Raw genomic sequence first — 26,815 nt, 5'->3', positions numbered from 1 at the left:
AAATCTGAAAGAAATGTTATAAATTCAAGTTTTCAGCTGTGTCTAGTTTCATAGCACTCGGTGATAAAGGAAGAACTCTAGGAAAATTCACTTACAAACACTTATGTTCTTTTTTTAGAAGCAAGATACAAAAATGGTCCGATGGCTTGGATTGGGGTGATACGGCCCTGGAAAATGCAACCCAACCAATAGAAGTTTGATATTCAAATAGAGATTTATGACTTTAGACCTAACAATTGTATAAAGTCATTTCTAAAGATGGTATCATCTAATTTGTCAGTTTAGGCACATTTTGAAGCTGTTCTTCACTGTAATAGTGAAGTTGTAACAGTTGATATCTTTATGTAGAAGACTTAATTTAACCAATATAGTTTTCATTGAATCCAAGCTATTGATGTTATGATAGCAATACATTTATTGTTATAAGATGTTTTCTCAGTCTCAGTTCTGTTTTTAGTGGCTGATCAGTATTCATTGGAATCAGCCCTTCTTTGACAGAGGCTGTCTCCTGGCTTGTGAGGCTGTATGTTCTCAGAGTCACAACGTGGTGCAGTGTGTGTTGATTTACAGATACTTGTAGCTGAAGGCGTGTATTCTGCTATGCTCCATTACTCTGCATACAACGAAAACATTTTGATTGTAAAAGCAAGCTCACTTCAATTGTTGAGAACATATAGCTTCTGCAAGGGACAAAGGACAATGCTACATTTCCCTGCGGTTTGGTTGGTTGTGACTTTGACTTATTTGTGTATCCAGGTGTCTCCTGGTTTAAGGAAACCCATTATACAAAACCTAAATTTATGAAATGAAAGATCAGTAAGTCTCACTTTGTTTTTGTTATTCTTTTGTCAAATTCACAGATTTGTATAAGAAATTTGCTCAAATTAATGTTCAGTGTGGTGTAGTGATTAAAAGTACAGGGTTTGAAGTCTGATGGTTCCAGATTTGATCCAAAGCATCAGCTCTTGTAACTGGGAAGTCTTTGTTGGGATCTTGAACCTCTCAGGGCTTAATTTTCTCATCTGAAAAATGAGAGAAGTAATTGTGCTTATCTGTGAGAATCTGATAAGATAATTCTTGTCAAGCATTTATCACAGTGCCTGGCATATGACAGTAAGACAGATTATACATAGATGTTTCTGTGTGTATGAAAATATATGTATGTATATGCATATGTATTTTTGATTTACATAGTGCTCAGATAGTGTAGTATGATTACATAGGTCTCACAGTGTTTTATGGAAAATGGTGCACACTTGATGTACACATAGAATTTTTAGTAGCAGATTTATCTTACTAATTATGTATTGCAGAGGCCACTCTTAAAATTCGTTTTCATTCCCTGCACACACACCTACTCACTATGGAGTTAGGTGACCTAGAAGCATGCTGGATGGCACAGTGAAGCCACTTGGGCTGTTTTAAAAGCATAGGCGACACGTAATGTTTATGTCAGAGAATCAGTCGGGCACCCCTTTGCCCACTGAAACCCTGTCAGAGTTTGGGTTCCCCAGAAAGCAGGCTTAGAGGGGGAGATCTGCATGCTGAAAGTTAATTAGGTGATGTCCTCTAGTTCAATACCTGTTAAGGAAGTGAAAGAAGCAGGATTGGGCAGAGGGAGAAGTCGGGCTGTGATTCAGTCATGATAAGACCTCAGCCAACCCTAGCTCTGAGCTGGCATTAATTTTGGGGTTGTCCCAAGCTGGGCGTAGGGTACCTAGGGGGCTGGATCTTGATACCTTCTCCTTGCCCCCAATCCGCCAGTCATTGGATACAGGCTGCTCTCAGGAAGAGGGGCATGGCTTTGGGCAAGTTGGCTCTTTTTAGTCCTCATAAAAAGAAGGGTCGACAGCTGAGAGCAGTCAGTAGGCAACACTTACTCTCAGTGGCTGGGGAGTTCTTTAGTCCCTCAGGGGGATCTGAGTGGCTCAGCACAAAGTCTGTACAAATCAGTAGAACTGGCTATTCTTGGAAATTGATTTGGCCTAAGATACCTGGGCTCTATTTTCCTCTGGTCTTTCTCTATTTTTTCCTTCTCTCCCATCCTTCCATCAACCATTTATTGATGTCTGCTACGCAGCAGGCACTCAAATGAGGGCTAGAAATTTAAAAAATACAGGTATCTTCTTTTTTGAAAGTTCTGTTGTATGCAGAGAAAGGACAGGCAACAGAATGAGTGGAGAAGATGAGCTGTGGAATTGGAAAAATAGTATTACATAATTCTACTGGCCCTTGCTATCTGTGTGATCATAGTTAGTAAAATTCTCAAGCCCCTTGGGCCGACCCCATGGCGTAGCGTTTAAGTGCGCACCCTCCGCTGCTGGCGGCCTGGGTTCGGATCCCGGGCGCGCACCGAGGCACCGCTTGTCAGGACATGCTGTGGCGGCATCCCATATAAAGTGGAGGAAGATGGGCACAGATGTTAGCCCAGTCTTCCTCAGCAAAAAGATGGAGGATTGGCATGGATGTTAGCTCAGGGCTAATCTTCCTCACAAAAAAAAAAAAATTCTCAAGCCCCATTTTCCTCATTTTTAAAATAGAGATAATAATTGAACCTATCCGGAGGGCTGTCCAAAAGAATAAAATAAAGAATGAGAAATTGTTCACAGTTATGCCCAGCCCATCATAAATGTCCAATAAGTTGTTGTTGATGTTTTCATTGGTAATAATAATGTCAAAGGTTTACGGATCCATTTCCATGTAACTCCTTTACCTTTGTCTGTTGGGTCAAACAAAAGATATCTAACCTAGGAGAAAAGCTCAGTGAGTGAGTGTTCTGAAGTGTTAGACTCTTCACTCTTTACCCAATTTATACACTCAGAGTTTCTATGCCTCAAGGACTTTACAATGCCAGGAATGTTCTAGTGACCTCACCTTGCTAGGCTTCTCAGCGGTCAGCACAGATGGCCTCTTCTCTTTCTTCAGCCACATTCCTTCCAGATTTCCTTCCAGATTCCCAGCCACTCCTTAGGAGCTTCCCTTTTGGCCTGTCTCCCTGATCTACCCAGTCATTGCCAGATGTCCTCAAGGGGCCAGTCCAAGGACCTGTCCTCTGTTCATGCTCCCTTTCTCCTTGACCATGGGTTTGTATGTCAACTCCATGGTGGTGGCTCCCAAGCTAAACTCCAGACCCAACTTCACCTTGGAGCTCCAGCCTGTACACCTACAGGCCACTTTACATTTCTATTGAATATCTCACAGGCATAGGCAGTTCAGATTTATTATAATGTCCTAACCTAAAGTATTGATCTTTTCCCTCGAACTTGGTTGCTCAGTATTCCTCACGTCAGCAATGGCACTTTCTTTTATTGCCCAAGCCAGAAACACAGGGATTATCCTTGACATCCGCTTCTCTCTTGCCTCAGATACCTGATCTATCACCAAGTCCTTTTCATTCTACATGCAAAACATCTCCTCTCTGCACACATTTCTGTCACCACCTTTTTAGTAGAAGCCACTATCATCGATGGGCTCAACAAAAGTTCCGGTCTCCTAACTAGTTTCTCTGCTTCCAAACATCACTTAGACCCTCGACTGAGACTGTTTTTTTACAGGTAGCCAGAGAGAGAGTTTTAAAATACAAATTGTCAGCTGGCCTGGTGGCGCAAGTGGTTAAGTGCGAACACTCCACTGCAGCAGCCCACGGTTCGCCGGTTCGGATTTGGATCCCAGGCACGCACCGACACACCACTTGTCCACTTGTCGAGCCATGCTGTGGCGGCGTTACACATAAAGTAGAGGAAGATGGGCGTGGATGTTAGCCGAGGGCCAATCTTCCTCAGCAAAAAAGAGGAGGATCGGCATGAGATGTTAGCTCAGGACTGATCTCCCTCACAAAAAAAAAATTTTTTTTAATAAATAAATAAAATACAAATTGCATCATGTCACTGCCCTGCTTAAAACTCTATACTGACTTCCTGTTGCACATGGAGTAAATAAAGAGATCCTTGGTCTTGCCTCCAAGACTGTAAATGATCTTGCCCTTGTCTGCCCCTCTATCCTCATCTCAAGCCACTGGCCTCCACTCTTCCTACAAGCCTACCTCACTGGCCTTCTTGCCTTCACTGAAAGTAATATTTTACATGGAACATTTGCATATAGTTTTTCTTCCTCTTCAAAACTCTTTCATTCTTACTCTTCACCTATCTTTCTCATCCTCCGGATTTTAGCCGAAAGTTTCCATACCTCAGTCTAACCTGTGATTCCCCTATTTTTCTCATGAAGAGTGTTTTGTTCTTTTTTCTTGATGGAAATTATGTATTTAGTTGGGAACATTTTTTTTAATGTGTGCTTCCCTCACTGAATTGCAACTCGGTGAGCACAGAGACCATGTGGATTGTATTCACTGCTTATACCCCGCACCTGGCCTAATGTCCGGCACGTAGAAGGTCATTAATTGTTTAAGTGAATGCTGAACTGAGCAGGCACAGCCTTTCTAAATAGAGGCAGCATGAATTTGAATCGGGTGTCTTGGTTCTCGTCTTCGCTCTGCTAATTACTAGCCGCATGACTTGGGGCAAATCCCTTCACTTTTCTGGGCCTATTTTCTTATCTTTAAAATGAGGATGATGCCATTTCTTCTCCCTTTCTCACAGGGCCATTCATTCATTCAGCAAAACGTTAATGAACATCTACCAGCTGTTGAGCGCTGGAGTTACTCAATTAAAGGAAACCCACATTCTCTTCATAAAGAGTTTAGAAGGGAAGACAGGCACGTGAACAAGTTCATGATTATACTATAGTAAGAGTAAGGATAGAAGCCCGTACAAGGCACACCTTTATGTAATCTGTATGTTTAGTTTGAAAGAAATGTATTGAGTCAGATACTATGTTAGGCACTTTCAAATTTGCTACCTCACTTAACTTTCACGTAGAAAACACCAAATGACTAAAATCATTATTCCCATTTTACAGATAAGGAAACTGTCACTCAGTGGCATTAAGTGAGCTATTCAAGCTCACTTAGTGTATGGAGGCACCAAGCTTCAAACTCAAGCTTTCTACTCCAAGTTCAGGTCCCTTTCCAAAAAATATATATATATAATTAAAGTGTAAGTTATTAATTAAATTATTGCTAACATCCATGCCAATCCTCCTCTTTTTGCTGAGGAAGATCAGCCCTGAGCTAACATCTATTGCCAATCCTCCTCCTTTTTTTTTTTTCCCCTTTTCTCCCCAAAGCCCCAGTAGATAGTTGTATGTCATAGTTGCACATCCTTCTAGTTGCTGTATGCGGGACGCGGTCTCAGCATGGCCGGACAAGGGGTGCGTCGGTGCACGCCCAGGATCCGAACCCGGGCTGCCGGTAGCGGAACGCGTGCATCCAACCGCTAAGTCACAGGGCCGGCCCCAACCAAAGCTTTCTTGATAGATCTCATGGTCCTCGTGATCATTGCTGTGGGTTTTATCATGTAATTGCTTTTAGGCTGTTTAATGCTTGCTGATCTTACATCTGCAGATCATTTTTCAGCTCTCTGAAGGCAGGAGCACTGTTTCCATCTATTTTCCTGAATGTATCCAGAACTGGGACAATACTCACTTGTTAATCTTTCTAATAAAGACATCCTTGATACTAATAAAGTTAAACACTTAAAGTTTAAGGAAAAGCAAATCCCTAGATATCGGTAAGAGAAGGTTGAAGTAGATTTTTTTAAACGTTACTTTGGCAATGGATCTCTAGTTCAAATTAATTCACGTGTAGAAGCCAACATGCCCAGTGCCTGTCTTCGACATATGAACACTATACGTGTTTGGCTGTCTTGGCCATGAGTAGAATACGGAGTGGGGAGAAGGAGGCTTGTCAATAGACGTCTCACACACTTCTTGGTAATTAATTTCAAGAGATGTCTAATGCACTTTGGATTGCTCACCTAGTGACACTCGATTAACAGAGAATCCCAAAATAATGCATACAATACTGACAAATAAAAGCAAACATACCAAGAGCTTTGGTTTACCTATCAAAAAGAGAGAAGACCTTGAAGGTTGTTTATGATATCATTAATCTTCGGCTATAGTCTCCATTATGTTGGTACTAGACTTCTTTGCTTGAAAAATCTGCTCTGAGGTACAAGGGAAGTAATTACTGAGTCTTCCCAAGGACTAAAGCAGAATTCCCACACGAAATGTCTTAGGGTTTTCTTACATTAATTTTTGGAGGGGATTTGGTAATTCTATGTACTACCAACAACATAAAAGGATCTAACCTTTAATTTACTGTTTGGGAGCTGTGTGTTCTTCCTTGAAAAATAGTACAGGGCCACATTTTCACTCTATTTGAAAAGCACTGTAATATAATTTCTTTCTGAATTTATATTTCAAGTGGGAATTAACATTATTCCAGTTTCCTCATATTAACATCATCAGCACCTGAATGTATCCAACCAAAAAACTAGCTTGTCTAAAACAGTCTTTTTACCCAGGACTGGTATTAAAAAAATCAATATACAGTTCCCATCAGTATGGTAAGTTACTACAGTAACCGCAGTGCAAATATCCATTAACCCTTCTCTTCCTCGACACAGAGAAGGGGCCTTCAATTAACTGCTAATCATTCTAAATGTAACCAAGTGAGTGACCCAGCTTGGCAGTGGGCTATGCTCTAAGGTAGAAGTGAGAGGAGACTTATTGGTGTTGGAAGGTTTTGAGTATGTTCTTGCCAGGAAATGAGGCAAGGGGTTGGCTGACCTCAGAGTTCTTGTTAGCTCTGGTACTGGTGATTCGCAGTCACCTTTAGGAAATCAGGTGTTGGGCTGGGAGTTACTTAGGAAGATGGATTTGCAGTGCGCATCTAGAAGGCTAGTTCAGACTAGTCTTCAACTATCCTTGGTCTTGGTTAGCTGTTACTTTAGAATAGGCTCTACAGAATAGAATCACAGAACTTGAAGTCCATTCCCAGAGTCAGTTGAAACCCTGAAGGCGAGACTGCCTGAATCGCTTTCCATTGCAAGTAGGAGGGATGTGGGAGAGGGAGGGTTAACAGTCAGATGTTGAAAGTGGCAACTTGTGAGCCAGATATGACCCATATACATGACTTGTTTGGCTCTCATAGTGTGGGAAAAAATGGGCAAATTTTAAATTGGGAGAGTTCATAAAACTTCTGGATTTTCAGTTCTTAATTTAAAAATAGAAGTACCCACACTCAGCCTGTATTCTAGCATAGCAAAAATGAGTTGGAATTGCTCATTTTAGGAAAAAAATAAGTGTCCAGTCCACTGCGGTGCACCTAATCCCAGTTGTCCCTTAGAGTGGTTCTCTTCACATGGTTATGTTATCCTGACAACATTTGAGTTTGTGACTTCAGGTATAATTGGTTAAGGAGGTCACCCAGATGCATCAGACAGACAGAAATATGCTCTTGGATTTAAGGTGTATTCCAAATTGTTTGTGAGAAATAATAATTAAAATACCAAAATTTGCAAATGATTAACTTTGAAAACAAATTATTACAGGTTCATATCGTTTTTACTCACCTACACCATGATGGGCTTTCTTGAAATGGGGATGAGCGGGACAGTATGGTGACCAAGATTGTTAGCAGAGCATCAGATCCGTGTTTCTGCTGGGTGAACTTCCTCACGGAATATTCCCTCCCTTGAACTTCTCCAAGGGGTCCTGAGAAACATTTTTAGCATTGAAGACAACTGTTGGGGCTAAGCAACACAGAGCTTGGGTCATAAGAGTCCCTCCTATTTCTCTAAACTCCACCAGGATATGCCTATGCTCACCTTACCCCCAGTCAACCCAGAGCTTTGGACTTTGAGGAGAGTGTTGAAGTAATGAAAGCACTAGGGGTAAGAAAGAATATTCTAATGTCCTCCTTTGTTTAATTTTATCCTTTCCATTACTTTTCCAGATCCCAAGTGCTCTCAAAAAAAAAAAAAAATAGCAGTAACGCTACCGTGATTTCCTCCCTCTGACACATCCTCTCTTGGAGTGGTGACAACTTCCTGCACTGAAATGGTGCCCCCAGTCATTGGTGGCTCGAGTTGAAAACCTGAGTCATCTCTGATTTCTACCTTTCTTTCATTGCCCACTTCTAGGTCTCATAATCCTGGATGCTACTGCATCTTACTTCTAACCACTACTTCACCTCACCCTAGTCCAAGGCACTGTCACTTCCTGTTTCGACTGCCAGGATAGTGTGCTGACTCTTCCCATTGCTCCTTACCTTGCTCCTTACCTTCCACCCCCAATCCATTCTCCACAGAGTGACCAGAGGTCCTCTTTTAATACACGAAATCATGCCCAAGTCATCCCTTGCTCAAAATTTTCCACATTCCGAATAAACTCCCAAATCTTCACCAAGGCCCAGGAGACCCTGTATGATCTGGCTCTGGCCCTCTTTTGGACCTCATTTCTTATCATTCCTTTATCTTGCCTACTCTGCCCAAGTGACACTAGCCTTCCTGCCATTCCTCTAATTGCCTTGGCACTTCCAAATGTCACCTCTTCTGGGAGGCCTTTTCTAATCGCCCAAACTGCAATAGCCCCATCTTTCCAGTAGGGTTCCCTGTCTGCCCCTATAGATCAGTTTATTTATATATCACTTACCTCTCACACTAAATGGTAAGCTTCCTGAAGACGGAAGACACTACTTGTCTCCATAGCCCCAGCACCCAAAGTAGTGTCAGGCATATAAATGGTGCTCAATAAATTCATGATAAAGTAAAGAAGTAAAAGCCCAGACTACGATCCATATGAAGGACTTGAAGCTTCTTCCACCTCCAAAAATCTGAGTCTGTGAAGGGCCCAGCAGCCTGGGTCATCTAAATACCATTTATAATCAGTTTGCGGTATCAGGAAATTTAGTTGGTGCTTCTTTTTTGAGATTGTGTTGGTTTTTCCCTCCTTGATCCCTCCCTGTGTAGGCAGCTGTCTGCAGAGCACGGTGGCCAAGGTGCTCTTGTGGGAAGAGGCAGGGAATGTAAAAGCCGTAATAGCATGCTTCTAGTCTGTCTACAATAGTGGCCTTCCTCTTCATCTGCGTGGTTACTGGACTCGAAAAAATCTTTGCTTTAACCAGTCTGACTAACTCTTGCTTACCCCTTGAGTCCTGGCTTAAATATCCATTACTCAACGACAGGTTCCCAGTGCCCAGACTAGGTTAGGTCGCCCGGTTCTGGGCTCCCACATTTGCCCTGTCTTAGGACTTGTCACACACCTGTAAACGTTTATCATTAGCTGCCTTCCTTGTCAGTCTGAAAGCTCCAGGAATGACCCTGTCTGTCTTGTTCATCATTATAGCCAGGGTGAAGAACAAGCGACAGGGACGGAGTAAGTGCTCAATAAATGTTTGTTGCATTTACAATTGGATTTTTATGATAAGTGACAATAGAAATTACAAAAAAAAGATGCAATTGATGATTGACTACTTATTACTTCCCTGATAACTGCATCAAAAGCAGCACCACACTTATTTGGACACTGTTTTCTTTTGTGTCAACAGGAGGTTGTGGAATAGGAGATTGACGGGACATTTGCTCCTGGAAATGATCTAGTTATTGTGAAGAGTTTTCAGAACCACAGAACCTGGGTGGTGCTGTGGAAACCATCCAAGGAAGACAATGAGTCAGATTCTGTTCATATGATCCTCAGTGCACAGATCATGATTTTTCTAGAAGTTGTTTTATCAGGAAATTCTTCTGCACAATTTTACCCTTAATCTTGCTTCCTGTAGCCTAAGCCTTTTACTTTTCTACCGAGGAGGATAAAGCACAACCAAAGGTTTAGTGGAAAGAATTAGGAAAAGCTCTCGTGTTTTAAATACTCTTTAACTTCTCAATTTTTCTTTCTACAAAATGGAAATAACTGTAACAACAACAACAATATCTAAATTTTCGAGATTTGGATAAAACGATTTGGATAGCTAAGTATTTAATATGTGAAATCTTTATAGCCTCAGTTGTTGGTACCACACAGTCCAGAATGCACAGACGTTTATAACTGATAGTTTTGTAACTTGTACATTCAGAACTGATACTATTAACCCACCCAAGTAGGACATAACATTCTGATAGAGCTTATCTATCCACATTTTGACCCAGTCAGATGCATTAATGGAAAGGCTGAGGCTAGAAGTTTTCAGGGGGCCATCAAATAGAAAAATTGAGCCATGCACACTGGAATAAAACCCTCACTCTGATTTACTAGCGCTGTGCTCTAATGACAGACCAGCCAACTTCCCAGGACCAAAGCTCCCATGTGTCTTACCAACACCTCAGCAGCTCTTGGCTGCCGAATGCCACAGCTTGTGAAACCACAGCCCAAATAATGGGGAACAGAGAGAAGGGAGGGTCATCATTTTGGTGTTGGGAGGGATTTAGATCATCTGAATTTCAGGGAGTTTTTTTTAATGCAGTATTTGTTAAATTGAGGGCATGTATAAAGAGCTAGATGTCTGTTATTTAGAGGCCGATTATCCACATAAATGATACCCAAGTCCCATTCTGTTTTCTGAATGAAACTTCAGGACCAAGGTCTGATAGCAGAACATTTGAAGGCAGGGCAGTCCTGGAAGCCTGGGAGATGGGCTCACCACTCCTTAGCTCTCCTCCTGCTCTCTACCTTTGAGTGTGCTGCTGTCCAGAAATTAGAAAGAGAAAAGAAAAGAAGTCTAAAGCCTTCCTGTTGACATCTTAAAAACTGTAAGTTCTAGTCACAAGGTCACTTGCTACTGTAACAAATTACCACAAACTTAGTGGCTTAAACAACACAAATTTATTATCTGACAGTTGTGATCAGAAGTCCAAAATGGGTCTTATGGGGCTAAAATCAAGTTGCTGGTAGAGCTGCATTCCTTCTGGAGAGTATGGGAGAAAATCCATTTCCTTGTCTTTTCCAGCTTCTAGAAGCCTGCATTCCTTGGCTCATGGTCACATCACTCCAACTTCTGCTTCCATTGTCACATCTCTCTCTCTCTGGCTATCCTGTCTCCCTCTTTCACTTATAAGGACCCATGTGATTAGATTGGACCCACCTGGATAATGCCAGATAATTTCCCATCTCAAGATCCTTAATATAATCACCTTTGTAAGTAAGTCCCTCTTGTCATGTAAGGTAGCAAATTCACAGGTTCCAGAGATGAGCACACAGACCTCTTTGGAGGGAAGGGCATTATTCTGCCTATCACAGAAGACAATCAGAACTACTTGAGCCTGTGTTTGTCCTTTTATTCCTTTCTCATGACCTCCGTGACCTGCCTGGGGTTGCCAAGCCTCCGCTGTAGCTACCTAGGATTCCCCTCTCCCCTACTTCTCCTTCCTCTTCCAGATGCGGATTTACTGAAGCTTCAGACCACCATCCACCATCCACCATCACAAACATCCCGCACACATCCCTGAACTCACTTCCTTGCCAAGCACTGGTCCAACGCCGAGTCTATATTGGTGTAGTTCTTATCAGTGCTGCCCAGCAAATATTTCTCTTCCCTGCACGACCTTCCTGGCACATGATGGAAGCACAATTCATGTGTGGCTCCTTTGTGGGTGGGAAGGTTCATGTGATTAGTTCTGGCCAGTGATTTATAAATGACCCTAGGTTGAGCATTTCATTGATGGTATGAGACCTTCTAGTACCTTCTCTTTTTCTTCTGGTACAATGACCAGCAGTGTCCAAGGTAGATGGACTTGGAGTTTACAGGTAGAATAAGCAGGAAATAAATTTGGTTGTAGCCCCTGTGATATTTTAGGGTTGTTTGTTATTGCATGTAGCGAGGATTAAAGGGAGGTAAACGATAAGAGTGAACAGCACAGATTGCTCCTAACTGCTTCTCACCATTCACCTGTCTCTTCACAGGCCACATAGGTGTCCCTATTCCTCTGATGAAAATGCCCATTAACTTCACCTTCTGGCTATTGAGTTTCCTTTTTGAGGAGGTAGAGCATTTATTTTCTGAAATGTATATGCTAATATACCCAAAGACTTACCATTGATCACATGTAGTTGACTCTCTTTATTCTTCATCAATTGAAATGAGAAAAGATCTGCAGGTGTGCTGACTGGGGGTGTTGGAGGACAGTACAGGGGCGTGCCATGGGCATTTAAAAACAATCATTCCGTTTATTTCTTGCGCTAAACTCTCACGTTTAGCGTGCTTATTTCAGGCTAAGCACAGAGAGAGGGAGAATTTGATGGAAACCACAGTAGCAAGGGAAACATGCAGACCTTCTGAAGAGAGAAAGGGGCTGAAAGGAGGCCGTGCCAGGCTGCCCAGGGTGTCTGTACACCGCTGGCACTCACCCCCCAAGTCTCCTTGTTTTGCAGCTTTTAGATGCCCTCGCTCACCCTGCTCCTGTCATCCTCAGCCCTGCTGGAACCGTTGCCTTTGGACAGTGATTGGGATTAAGGCGTAGCTCCCACCAGCTAGAGATGGAACTCCAGCCCAGCACCAGGGGTGCAGCAGGGTTGTCGAATGCCTGCAGATTAAAACCGGCACTCGAAATGCGTGTTTCACAGAAATGTTATTGTAACCTGGGTTTAATGTTGCTGGAGTTTCTCTATAACCAGAGTAAGAGCATCCGGGTCCTCAGCTGGGTTGTCAGTGACATGGGCTCCTATGGGCCAGCCTAAGATCCCATCACCCAAAGAAAAGCATTGTTTCCATGGAAACTTGTAATCTGTAACCCAAATACCCAGGTTAAAATTTTGCTATTTTGTTTAACTCAATGTATGAGTCTGTTGGGGATTGCCAATATTAGATAAAAATTGGAGTTCTTTTTTTAAATTTGTGGATTTTCTTCACCCAGATTGTCCTTTCCGTCTCAACAAGAATAATGGAGGACCCTCTATTCTCAAGTGTCTGTGTTTAGATGGAAACTTCTGTTACGGCAGGATTAGCCAAGACTAAGATAGAAATTCTTTTCCAGCCACTGTTCATTTGCTTTTCCTTTCATTTCTTGAAACCCTGCAGGGCGAGCCCTGCTGAGACTTACTGACAAAAAGCTTGAACGAATGGGGATTGCCCAGGAGAACCTCCGGCAGCACATCTTACAACAGGTGCTCCAGCTGAAGGTGCGAGAAGAAGTCAGAAACCTACAGTTACTCACACAAGGTATCCTGCTGCTTCCTGGTGGGTGGATGGAAGGGGAGATGGGAGGAAAGAAATCCTTACCATCATGACAAAGGGGAGCCAGGGAGAAACTGTTATGGTTTTTTTGCAGAATTTGCTTCATTAAAAAAAAGTATACAAATTTAAAGGCCACTTTCCTCCTAAAACTTTTTGTGTGTGTGTGAGGAAGATCGGCCCTGAGCTAACCACTGCCAATCCTCCTCTTTTTGCTGAGGAAGACCGGCTGTGGGCTAACATCCGTGCCCATCTTCCTCCACTCTATATGGGATGCCGCCACAGCATGGCTTGCCAAGCGGTGTGTCGGTGCGCGCCCGGGATCCCAACCGGCGAACCCTGGGCTGCCGCAGTGGAGCGCGCCCACTTAACTGCTTGCGCCACTGGGACGGCCGCCCTAAAATTTCTCTTTTTTATAGTTTACTAGGGGGAACGATGCACAAATAAGTAATGGGTGGGCAAATAGAATTATCTGAGTAATATCAAAGTCATCACATCTATATAGGTTGTGCACTGCCCAACCGCAGAGACTACCAGTCATGTAGATCAGAATACGATTGCACCCCCAGAGTTGTACAGTGTACAGTCTGCACAACTGTATGGTGCAGCACAAGCTATCTTTGTCTGACCACCAATTCTGAGGGGGCCTTGGAATTTGCATGATTCCATAGTTCATATGACCAGTGATGTAAGTAGGATTTTTGTTGTGTTTTGTTTTACTTTACTTTTCACTGACTTTTCCCACTGACTAATGGGAGAAAATGTTTTAGAGGTATGTGTCTGGACGTATATGTATGTATACACACATGCACACACACACATTAGAGATTGTGAGAACCCTATTTAACATCTTGAAAATAGAATCATTTTTTTAAAATAGACTATGGGGAATTTAAGACTGGACTATTAAGATCATATAATTCTAAATAAGAATCATTAATGACTTCAATATGTTGAGAGCATTTAAGAGCCCTGTAACTGTGGAAGTGACAAAATAAAGCTGGAATTTGAAGAAAACCTTAAGTTAACACTCTATATAACTTTGTATGTCTATATAAGATTTGGTTGCTATGAACCTCCATTGGCTATAACCCTATATTTCTTTTATTTTAATTCCCATTGTACATCATTTTAAATGAAAGGATGATAAAATATGTATTTTTGAGATCCTTGCATATTTTTCAATCTGTAGAATATTGTAATTGCGTGTACTGATATTGAGAAATCTGGGTCAGCCAAGTTTCATGTTATTGCATTTAGATTAACCAGCACTAGTCCATTTGCCTAGAGGAAGTAATTCAATGCCTGAAAGATGACTGCTCTAGAAGGATAAATATAGACTGCAAGTGATATGAAAATAGTATTGTTTATTTGATATGCATTATTTGCATTTTGTCTCCAGAGACTTGCAATGGTAAATTTATAGGTATGGGTACACTGAGTGATTTAAATTGGAATCTGATGTACTTCTAAGTTTCTTTTAAGAAGTAAATAGAGATTCAAAGATTTATCACAAGAAAGTCCATTGCAGTACTATTTATAAAATTGAAAAATTAGAAACAACCTAGAGGTCAGGCAATATGGAAAGAATCATAATTCTGCTTAAATTCGTAAGATCCAATGTAAGGCAGACATTAAAATTACATCTTCAAAGAATATATGACAACATGGGAAAGTACTCAAGAAGTAATAAGTGGGGAAAACAGGCCGTGTATAAAATTTTGTTTATAATATGAGCCCAATTTTGTAAAAAGAACAAATCTTTGTATGTATATAGGAAAAGGACTATAAATGAATATGCCAATATGTTGATAATAGTTCTCTCTGGGTGGTGGGATCCTGGGTGATTTTAATTCTTTGTATTCTTTTTATTTTATTTTTAATTCTTTATATTTTTCTATATTTCCCAGTGTAAATCCACATTATGGTTATGATCAGAAAATACATATTTTTTAAGCTTCAACCACAAGCATCATTCTGGCAGGTTCCATTTAGTGTCTGAGGTTTCCTCTGCTCTTTTGTTTTCCTCTTGTGATGATATATAGAACATGAGACCCAAACTCATCATGTGTGCCTTAGATTCTTTCCTCTGCTACTATCAGCCTGCACAGTGTTTGCTTTGCAAAATCATTTTCTACAGCTTTCATTGCCCTAGATGCATAATATATAAGATTTTTCCTGAGATAGTACTCAAGTCTATTAAGCTAAATATATGTTTGTGTTCTTAGAAGATGCTAAGTTCAGCCTTTTCAATTCAGTTGTCGTCACTTTCTTTAGCTTTGAAAAGCTGTGCATTTTGAATTCTTTCATTCTGTTCCCTTTAGAAGAGATCACATTCTCTAGCTCTTGGATATTTCATCTGCACTCATATTACCTTTTTTATTGCTCGTCCTTTACATGTTAATGTTCAAACTCATTTCATGTCAGGCAGCCTTTGGAAAATCCATAGCCTTATTGAAGTGATGGTTTCTTTTTAAAAAATGAAACAAAAAACTGACAAGTTATTTTTATAACAGATAATAGAAGTTCTAAAGACAGCTGGAGTTGCCTTAAAATATTTTGGGTCTAGGTTTGCTATAAAAAGAATTGGAACTCCATTCCACCCAAGTGAACTGACTGGCTCACCATATATGTCATATGGAAATTAAACATAAGGGTGATATATGATTCAGTATTGAATATTTGATTCCTTGTCTCTGCAAATATTAATCAGTGGAAATAATATGCTGAATAAGTACAAGTAAAGGTCTTAGAATGGTAGTTTTTGGAAATCCTTGAGCTTCCCTCTTAAAGAGTGTCATTCACACCTCTAGTCTCTAGAGATATAATATCCTCCCCAGCCCACAGGGGACTGTGACTCTTGTGTAATGCAATTAATTTTTGTTTGTTTTGAACAAATATTTATCAACTAACACATTTAAATGAGAGTTATTGCCTTCAAAGTAGCCAATTTTTGAGGAAAGGGATTTATTTCACAAACGATTAAATTTCTTATGTGTTTCCTTCTTGGCTTTGGAGGCAGTTTCAAAACATAAGCTTTAATTGTTTGAATAGCAAAAGTTTAGAAAGAACCTAAGTGTCCATCTTTAGGAGACCAGCTAAATTATGGTACATGCAGGTACTGGAGTGCTATGAACGCAAGAATGAGGAATAACAAGATGGATGGATCTCTGAGATGCTATGTGAGGTGAAAAAAGCAAGATGAAGAACAAGGTACAGAGTATGCTACATTTGTGAATGAAAGAGAGAGAAATACTGTATATCTGTGTGTGCTTTGTTTACATAAGGAAGTTCTGAAAGGCACACAAGAAGCTAATGCAAACTGCACCTGTGTGAGAGGGAAGAAGGCAGATGGATATAGGGATGTGTGCCTTTTATGTCGCTTTGAATTTTGAAATATGTGAGGATATTAACTACTAAAATAAAATTTTTAGAAAGAAACAAGAAGGAGAAAGTGAATTTGAGCATCAGACAGGCCTGAATATTAAATCTTAGCCTCAACACCTATTGCTGTATTATTTTAAGGAAGTTACTTAATCTCTCCGTGTTCCAATTTCCTAATCTCTGAAAGGGAGATCAATAAATCTACTCACCTCATAGGGATGTTGTAAGAATTAAATGAGCTAAAATATATAAATCACTCAGTACAGAACATAGTTAGCTATCACTAATAGAAGCCACGAAATTAAATCAACCTTAGTAATTTAAAACGAAGCATTATTTTTTTATAATATCTTTATTGAGATGTAAGTCACATAACTTATAATTGACCCACTTAAAGGATACAATTCAGTGATTTTTAGTATAGTCAGAGTTGTGCAACTGTCACCACAATTAATTTTAAAACATTTTCATCACTCCAAAAAGAAACCTGTTACCCATTAACAGTGATTCTCCATTTCCTCCCAATGCCCCCCAACCACCAGCCCTTGGGAGCCTCTAATCTACTTTCTATCTATTTGCATATTCTGGACTTTTCCTATAATGGAATCATTCAATATGTGGTCCTTTGCAGTTGGCTACTTTCACTTAGGATAATGTTCTTAAAGTTCACCTGTGTTGTAAGCATGTGTCAGTATTTCATTTTTTTAATTGCCAAATAATATTCCGTTGTATGAATATGCCACATTTTATTTATCCATTCATCAGTTGATGGACATTTGGATTGTTTCTGGATCTTGACCATTATTTTTTTTTCCTCTTTTTTTTTTTTTTTTTTGTGGGGAAGATCAGCCCTGAGCTAACATCTGCCAGTCCTCCTCTCTTTGCTGAGGAAGACTGACCCTGGGCTAACATCCATGCCCATCTTCCTCCACTTTATACGGGACGCCGCCGCAGCATGTCTTGACAAGCGGTGTGTCGGTGCGCGCCCGGGATCCGAACCGGCGAACCCCGGGCCGCCTCAGCGGAGCGTGCGCACTTAACCGCTTGCGCCACCAGGCCGGCCCAAGACCATTATTAATAATGCCGTTTTGATCATTTGTGTACAAGTTTTTGTGTGGACCTGTTTTCAGTTCTCTTGGTTATATACCTAGGAGTGGAATTACCGAGTCATATGATAACTCCATGTGTAACTGTTCAAGGAGCTGCCAGACTGTTTTCCAAAGCAGCTCTACCATTTTACATTCCCACAAGCAGTGTATGATGATTCCAGTTTCTCCACATCTTTGCAAACATTTGTTATTGTCTGTCTTTTTGATTATAACCATTCTAATGTGTGAAGTGGTATCTCATTGTGATTTTGATTTGCATTTCCCTGATGGCTAATGAGGTTGAGCATCTTTTCGTTGAGCTTATTGGCTATTTGTGTATCTTCTTTGGAAAAACATTTATTCAGATCCTTTACTTATTTTTTAACTGGGTTGTTTTTTTCAAGCTTTATTTTTGACCCACCATGTTTCACTATGCTTGATTACCTACTTTATTTACAAGATCTAGAGCTAAATATTGGGCTACCATTTCCAAAGAGGAACCCTACCCTCAAAAGATGTAATCTTGCCCTCACTGGAGGCATCCAAAAGAACCTGTCACAAACTTGGAAATCAACTCCAAAATGAAACAAATGAATGGACTCTAAAGATTTTCTCTCAAGGAAACAATATTCTTTTCGATGTAGAAATTAAACACACCCACATGAAATCAGTCACATCAATTTGTAATCAGACCTCCAAATTAGATATGACCATCTGAAAGCTAATTCTACTGTTTCTAATAGAAAATTAAGCCTACTTTTCTAATTTTTGATTGCTGTTGTAAATTTGTCTTAAGCTTTTAATTCTACACCAGTCATTTTCACATAGTTAGCCAGGAGCCCCAGGACAGTAAGAGAGCCAAGATGGTCACAGATGGACCTGGAGTGCTGGTCCTAGCCACTGTGGGTTATCTGAACACAACGAAAATGAAGTCTTTGCCTCCTTTTACTTATTCTCCTCTTTCTGGATACTGATCAAAAGACAAAAACTATAAGGCATTTAAAAAATGTATATGGTGGATGTATAGTAAATATACATCCTAGTAGTTATAGGCACTATCAATGAATCATGAAAAAAATTCCTGAAACTGCTCATCATCTAAAGCCCGAACTGTCCTTCGGGCAAAATCCTGGCCTCAGATTTCTCGGCCTTTAATCACAATGGCCCTATAACTACCTGACATTTGCAAGCAACATAATCAATCTTTGGCCCTGCTTTAATTTTGTTCCCGTTGGTGCCTTTGAAATGGTTCCTTCCTCCATGGGGCGTTTTGGTCTTCTGTGTCTCATCCGTGGAGCCACAAGGATGTATCGATCTGGTAGGTTTGCTTGCTCACACTTTTCTGCAGGAAACTCAACCCTGTCAGGGCACCTCCACTTGTCTCTTTGGAAATGCAATACAGAGCTGGAAATGTCGTTATTATACTTTCCTTCTGCTTGGTTCATGAGAGATGGGGGAAAAGTTGCCTTATGTAACACACAGCAGTGTGCAGACTATTTTGAGATTGTCCAAATTAATCCATAATCATGCATATGAGGGGCATCCTTAGCTTCATATTAATGGACAGTGTTTCTAGGAAGAAAAACACCCGAGGGATACTGAAAGCTGACTATTTCGCACATAGCTAATGAGCATTTATACAAAGCACTGCACTAATTGTCACATCAACTCCTGACATTTACCCTACCATCATCAGTACTTTTGTTGGCCCCAGTTTACATATAGGGAAACTGAGGATGGAGAACTTAATTAACAGACTCAAAATCAGATAGCTAGTAAAAAGCAGAGTGCACATCTGTCTGACTCCACAAGAAACTTTTATCGATTACACTCCACCACCTCTGATCTGTCAAATGGAGATAGTAATTCCTATTTTATGGCAGTACTAAGATGATTAAATGAGATTTTATGTGGAAACCATATAGCATAGTTCATGGCATATTCTATGAAAGTGGATTGACAGACTTTTTCTGTAAAGGGCACGATAGTAAGTATTGTAGTCTTTGCAGGCCATATGGTGTGAAAGCAACCACAGACAATCTTAAATGAGTTGCATGTAGCAGTGTACCAATAAAACTTTATTTATGAACACAATTTCTGGGCCCTAGTTTGTGGACCCCTCCTTTACAAGGTCAAAAATGTTTATTTTTGACATCATTATCACAATTATTGTTTTTATTCTTAATATCTTCTCTTTAAAGCTGTAAATGGTTCTCTCAACCCCAGGGACACTATAGTGTGGAGCCACTCCTAGATGTTCCTTTCAATATCTTTCTTGGCTACTAATACATGTATAAATATAACAGCAACTGTGAGGATTGGGTCAATTCATGTAGTAGAAATCAGTGTCCTCACTGGAGGATAAGGTAGATGAAGGTAGTAAATGCTTCCATCTTCAAAAGCCTTTTTAGTTAGTGCCTAGATAATGAAAAAAGAAGAGCATGATTGTTTACCAAAGCCAGTTATAGCTCATTAAACATTAGTGTTTCCCAAAGGACTTTTTCCACATTGTCCAAATGTGTGTGTCAATTTTAGTTGAGAATTGTATAACCAGATGGACTTTCCCAAAGATACATCTTTTGGAATGACACAAATTAGAAACACTACTTTCCAATCCAAGAAGACTTTCAGAACCATGTGTACAGACTGGGTATTTTAGTCCAGTCACCCCCACAATGATACTTCAGCAACTGAAGTAGGCCATCTGAATTGAAATAGGCCATCTGGCCCACCACCTTGCTTGAAGAAGGACGTCTTTATAGAACACAGCAATAGACTCTTTGAGAAATTTTCCAATCTCATTTTACAGATTTGGGACCAAGACCCAAAGAGGATTAGAGGATAGTCCATGGTTACACAACTAGTTAGTGGCATAACTGAAACTAGATCCCAGTTCTCCTAATTCCTAGACCAGTAGTCTTTTTTCTCATTGTTTTTAATTTTTTACTGACATGCAGTAAAAGTCACCATTTTTAGTGTACAGTTCTGCAGGTTTTAACAAATGCATACAGTTGCGTAATCACCACCACAGTCAAGATATAAAAATTCCGTAACTTCAAATACTCTCCCTGGTACCCCTTTGTTGTCAACTCCTCTCATTACCCCCAGCCTCTGGCAGCCACTGATATGTTTTCTGTCCCTTTAGTTTTGCCCTTTCCAGAATGTCATATAAGTGGAACCATAGAGTCTGGCTTCTTTCACTTACTGTAATGCATTGAAACTTATCAGTGCTGTGGTGTATATCACTGGTTCATTTATTTTCATTGCTTTGTATTCATTGGATGGATATACCACAGTTTGTTTATCCATTATCTAGTTGAGGGACATCTGGGTTATTTCCAGTTTTGGCAAATACCTAATAAAGCTACACTAAGTGCTCACATACAGGTTTTTGCATAAATATCAGTTTTCGTTTCATTGGATAAGTACCTAGAAGTGGGATTGCTGGGTTGTATCTTAAGTATCTGTTTAACTTTATAAGAAACTGCCAGGCCAGTATTCTTAAGATGATAAAAGCAGAATTAACAGTATTAGAGGCTTTTATACATATAAAAATATTGGAGGTTTTCTGAAAATTACTGTGTCTTTGTAGAAATCCCACCTAGCACTTCCTGGAGCCACCACCATCTTAAGAGACCCCTGATTTCCTGGGAATTTCTAGTAAGTTACCTCAAAGTAAGTTCAGGTCAAGCATGTTTACAGTTCATTCATTAATTTGATAAAAATTTTCCTAGCATCTATGTACAAGCACTAGGCTATGGCTTTCCCCAATTGTCATTGAGGAATGCTTCCTTGTCTCTCTTCTGAGGAAGAAAATCTAATGACATTTCCAGTTCCTGGGAAAGAAAACATAGCCAATCAGATTCCCTTTTACGCATGTGTGAAGTAGGTCTGATGGCCTTTTCCTGTCTCTCTCAAATTACACTATTTGAATTTTCAGGCTCCTTCATGTCTTTTATTTAATTGTGCCATGAGTGTTACAAATCTAGTGTTCACATATCAGTTGTTTCCATACTTGGCTCTTCTGCCTTATCATTGGATCACGTTGAGCTCTTCCTCCCTGGTACTTGTCTATTTTCATGAGTGTGATAGTGACAGTCTTGGTTCTTCTCTTCTCTTTCTACTCTCTCCTTCTCAGGTTGGTGGCAAACTGCCTTCCTCTACCACTCCCCAACTATTGATGTCCCCTGGGGATGGTCCCCTTAGATCTTCTCATTTTGCATGCTCTCTGGAGAACCTCATTCACTCCCATTGCTTTAACCGTCCCCTACTTCATAGTGACTCTCAAATACATCTTAGACCTGTCTGAAGCTTCAGATCCTTATTTTAATCTCACTAAAAGATGTGGACCCCTGAATATTCCATTGACATCTCATTAAAAATATCCAAAATGAACCCCGTTGTCTTGCTCACCATCTCCCCAGCCTATTCTTCCCCTTGTGTTTCTTCTGAAGGTTAATAATGCCATTACTCACTCCATCGCCTAATGTAGAGGCTCAGTGTCACCTGTAATTACTCTCTTTTCCTCACCAATCACATGTAATCAGTGACCAAAGCCTCTGAATTCGGCTCGTAAAATGGGTTTCCAGTCTTTGCTTGCCTCATCACCACCCTTGCCACTGTGTCAATTCATCGTTCTTTAGCGTCTTTATAGGCCATTAGAATAACCTACTAGTTGTTATTTGATCTCTAGTCTCTGACCTGCCCCCTTCATTCTTCCTTCAGTAACTTCCTACTTCTATTGCCAGAGTTAAGTTAAATATATTTCTGACCATATTATTTCCCTCCTTAAAAGGTTTGATGGCTCCCAATTGCCTACAGAATAAAATCCAAGCTCTTTAGCATTCCATAAAAAGCCATTCCAGGCGTTTCATAGATATATTAACTTTGGGCAAGTCACTTGTCAGAAATTAAGATTCCTCACTTTTAAAGATGGGGATAGGATCTATTTCACAGAGTTGTTATGAATATGGTATAATAAAACTCATGAAAGGACCTAACCTTGATGAGACATCACGTCTTCTGAGAAGCCTTCCCTCCTCTCTCAGGCAGAACCAATCATTCCCTCTTCTGCATTACTTAGCACTTTGTTCATATTAATAATGTTCTGTTCATTACACAGTATCCATTTGTTCTTCCATCCAATGAGCACCAGGCTCTGCGGTAGGTACTAGGGACAAAAAGGAGCACCCAATTTAGCACTGAGGGCCGAGTGCATTACAGAGATGCGTAGAGATGTAGTGATAGCACAGAACTGGAACTTAGTGTCACCTGGGAATAGGTGGGATAAAGGAAGACTTGCCAAAGGTGTGATACATGAACTAGATCTTGAAGGATAAAAGTTTTGACATAACGGCAAGGGTGGCATGAGGTAGAAGGAGGAGTCTCTACAAAGGCATGGGGCACGGTGTCTCGCCATCTCCCCCAGAGATCGTGGGCAACCTCACTTGTCTTCTGATTCTGCTTTGTGCTCCTACGTCCTAGTGCGGTGCCCAGCAGAGAGCAGATCCTCTGTTTGCTTTTCCTGATTTAAATTTAATTATTGCCCTTTTCTCCTATTTACTAACTCTATTTCATTTTCAATTTAACTTTCTCAAAGCAGTGAATGCAATGTCAATTTTTTTATAGATTCATAATTAAAAATAAGAGTAGCCGTAAAGCTATTTTGGATAATCTTTATCCATGGGCAACATCGTCCAGAATCTCTTTTATTCTCTGTGATCTTTTTTTATTGGCTTGACCAGTAAGGATGATGGCAAGGGCTCTTAAATATATACACAACCTTTGGGCAATTAACTGAGTTTTAGAGGAAAGGTACACTTTATAGTCACTTGATATTGTCACTTAGGTGAACTGAGGTGGATGAGAATGTTGAATCAGCAATTTTATAGGATTTTGTGCAGATTATTCTTCTGTGATTGGGGTCCTTCATTACCACTTCTTCATCCAGTGTTATTTCATTATGACCTGCCCAACCACATGTCTCTTCCCAGTTGCCTCCAAGATAGCATTTCCTTCAACTGCTACCTTCTTGAGCTTTTCCCCAACACATTTCAACATCTTCAGACCCTCCTACACAATTTTGTGATCAGGAATTTTTCTAATTTTATCAAATCTTTGAGACTTAGAGAAATTCGCGTTGGTATGAGCTCTATATTTAGAAGCCTTAACACAGACTTCTTTGGGAACTTCTTAAGCTCACAGGTCAGTTTATCACTAGGGGTTAGCGTTGTGACACGTACACCCCAGCTAGCATCCACTCATATTTCATTTTCATTCTGGGAGTCCGTTATGGCCAGTTCATTCAAGTAGGTGTTTTGTTTGAAGTGAGGCTATAAATGGACCCTTGCTTCTTGTCTCTTGCATCCTTTATGATAGAAAAATATCAGCCTGTTCTGAGTGCTCCTAATGGTCTCTCTAGCCAGCATGTGGTAGAAGCATTCACACATTATTTTTCTAATTTGGACGTGTTCTATCAGGAATTATCCTTGTCATTACTTCTGCATAACTCAATGTTTAATGGTATTTTTTGCATGGGGAAGAGTAACCCTTAGGGAACCCCAAAGACTCCAAATGCTTCACATCTGCGTCTGCAGAAATCACCAGCCTTAAAATTCTTTACCATTGATCCCTTTGCACTTAAGTGTCATAGGTGAGATAAATAATACATGTGATGTGTCTTCTTTGGACAATTCATGATGGCCATGGGATTGCATGGATGTCACCTTGGCCTTGTGGTTTGACTGTGGATTTGAAGGATCTTGAATGACAAATTGAAGAAAGATGATATGCGGCTTTTCCACCGTTGACATTGGTTCCTTTCTTCTGGGTAAGTCTGGACCCTGCAGTCTTGGCTCTAGGGTGTTCAGCTCTCCTATGGGCTTTTGAGAAAGGCAATTGTAGCAGGACGATGGCATGTGGACCTGATGAGAGAAGATCAAAGCCACTTTCAGAGGTGCGCTGAGCTGCTGTGGCTTTTCTGAGAAGCGATAGAGAAATATGCCATCTGTGTGCTTTACAGTTTCTGTCCCCAGTATTGCATATTATCTACTTTCTCTGTGGCCTTTTTCTTTGGGGCAACCAATTCTCAGTGCCTGGAATAAAGCTCTACACAGTGTAGATGTTCATGGCTCTCCTTGCATCCAAGTTTCTACATGCCAATTCCGGAAGGCACCACATACATCGACTACACTGTGAATGCCCCAGCCTTGTGTCCCAGCCAAGAATTAAAATCTTCTGTTCTTCTCTGAAATAACCCCTCCATTCTTAATATCCCCCTTTTTTTGTTTATCTCTTTATAGTATCAATGACACAGTCATTCATTCAGTAATTCATCCAAAAAACATTTATTGAAATCCTACCATCTACCCAGCACTATATGCTATGTGTTAGGGATACAGGGGTGAATGTGACAGTCCTTGCCCTTGAAGTCAAGTGAGAGAGACATGAAGAATGACAGAGGTAAAAGTAGTAGGCGTTCGATCTAGAAGGAATGTGTCAGGAAAGGTTTCAAGAGTAAGTGACCTCTGAACTGAGCCAGATGTTAGCACAGTGTGTTTATTTTTTCTTTAGTCATCAAGCAAATAAAAAATTGCCAAGATGATACGAGCCTTGGAGAGGTGTACCGCACTATAAAAATATATTTACTAAAAAAGAGTATGTATTTGCTGAGTGCCTGCTGTGTGTCAGACCTTTACTGGGTGTTGGTGAACTTCAATAAGCAAGATAGACATGGTTCTCAGATACAAGGACTTTACATTTTAATGGGAAAGATACTCGTCAAACAAGGAATCATGGTAATGTGGTGAATGATGTGAAAGGGGATGTTAATTGTACTTTTGGAGAGCGAATAATTATGACTCCAAGGGATCAGGAAAGTCTCCCTCAGGAAGCTGACATCTGAAAGAGGAAGAGGCTTTAATCAGGGCAGCTGGGGCTTGGGGATGTCCCAGTTGGAGGGAACAGCCTGTTCTGAGGCCAAGGTTGAAGAGGAAGCTTGGTGCATTTTAAGAATGTGAGGAAGGCTAGTATTGTTAGAATGTCTAGAATGAGTAAGAAGGGAGGGGAGACGGCCGGAGATGAAGCTGGAAAGGTGAGGGAGGGACCCAGTGGTGAAGTGAATGCCTTGTTTCTTTGCTTTCCTTAAGGAATTTAGGGTTTCTTAAGACAGTGGGGAGCCACTGAAAGGTTTTGAACCAGAGACTATCCTGATCAGATTTGTGTAACAAAAGATGAGAAGATGCTCTGAAGAAGGACAAGATGGAAGGCCAGGCATCCAGTTAGGAAGCTGTTGCGTTAATCTGTGCAGGAGACGATGACAACCTGAATGAGGGTGGTGGCAAGTGGGTGTGGAGAGAAGTCAACTCAAGAGATTAGGCAACCTGTGGTGATGGATTAAGAAATAGTAAATAAGAAGGTGGTAAGGTATCATCCTTCACCCCTCTCCACCACATTATTCTCCCCCAAATCCATGACCTTCCTGCAGCAGAATTTTCTGGGCATGCTTCTTCAAAACTGTAGATTTTGGACCTTACTGCGGAACTTGTGGAATTGGATTCTCCAGCCCGGGCATTGGTATTTTTCTCACAGCTTCATGCCCAGATGATTTTTGTGCATGTGAAAGCTTGAGGGCCACTGCCCAGCACTGTATAGATTCAGCACACACAGTGTGCCAGGCGCTCAGCCCTTTCATAGCATCAGAGTAAAACTCCCTTTGGCCTTAATGAGTTTGCTTGTCAAGACCAGGTGAATTCAGAGGAAGGCTTCAGCCCTTGGGGTGTATGCAGGTATCTCATCTTAAATCCCAAATCAGAGTGGAGCCCATCTTACACTCTCAGCTAACCTCGCAGGTGATGTCCACAAGATCTAAGAAAGTGGCCCTCCCTCCATAGTTCTCAGGAGACAGTGCCACTGAAATCCCACTTCTCCTATTTCCCCAGGCAAAATGAAACAAGTTCTCTTGAGCAGCCCCACAGGGCGATAAAGAAGGTAGTTTACACAGAGCGTCCACCATGTCCTGGGTGTGGCAGGTACAAAGGCAAAGCTGTCATGGTAGCTTTACAGAAGGTCTTATCAAGAAAGAAGAGGGGAAGGAGAAAAAGAAAAATAGTTGCTTGGCCCTACAAAGAACGGTTTAGAGATTCATATTTGAAATCATCAAGATTTCATAAAGTTTGGCAGTCATTTTTAAAGTCATTAATAACTGACCTTCTCATTAGATACTGTTTTAATTTCTGTACAGAGGCACAGGTTACCAAATCTTCTCCAATTTATCACAAAA

General features: G+C 40.7%; 1 protein-coding gene across 9 annotated transcripts in view; it reads left to right on the top strand.

Moving 5' to 3' along the window:
• Positions 1-26,815, top strand: part of SAMD12 (sterile alpha motif domain containing 12) — a 380,602-nt gene that overhangs the window by 202,755 nt on the left and 151,032 nt on the right. For 7 of the 9 annotated variants that reach the window (XR_009223284.1, XM_058564834.1, XM_058564832.1 and 4 more), the window contains exon 4: positions 12,911-13,051. Coding sequence is in view for 8 of the 9 variants with exons in the window: in XM_058564834.1 (XP_058420817.1) it covers positions 12,911-13,051 (141 nt within the window). In the remaining variant the exon portion in view is untranslated. Of the gene's footprint in view, positions 1-11,796; positions 11,877-12,910; positions 13,052-16,181; positions 17,392-26,815 lie in introns of those variants that run through there. The other 2 variants (XM_058564838.1, XM_058564839.1) reach the window with 2 other exon arrangements.

Source organism: Diceros bicornis, chromosome 21, assembly GCF_020826845.1.
Source record: "Diceros bicornis minor isolate mBicDic1 chromosome 21, mDicBic1.mat.cur, whole genome shotgun sequence".
NCBI lineage: Eukaryota > Metazoa > Chordata > Mammalia > Perissodactyla > Rhinocerotidae > Diceros > Diceros bicornis.
This window is presented reverse-complemented; position numbering and strand designations above follow the sequence as displayed.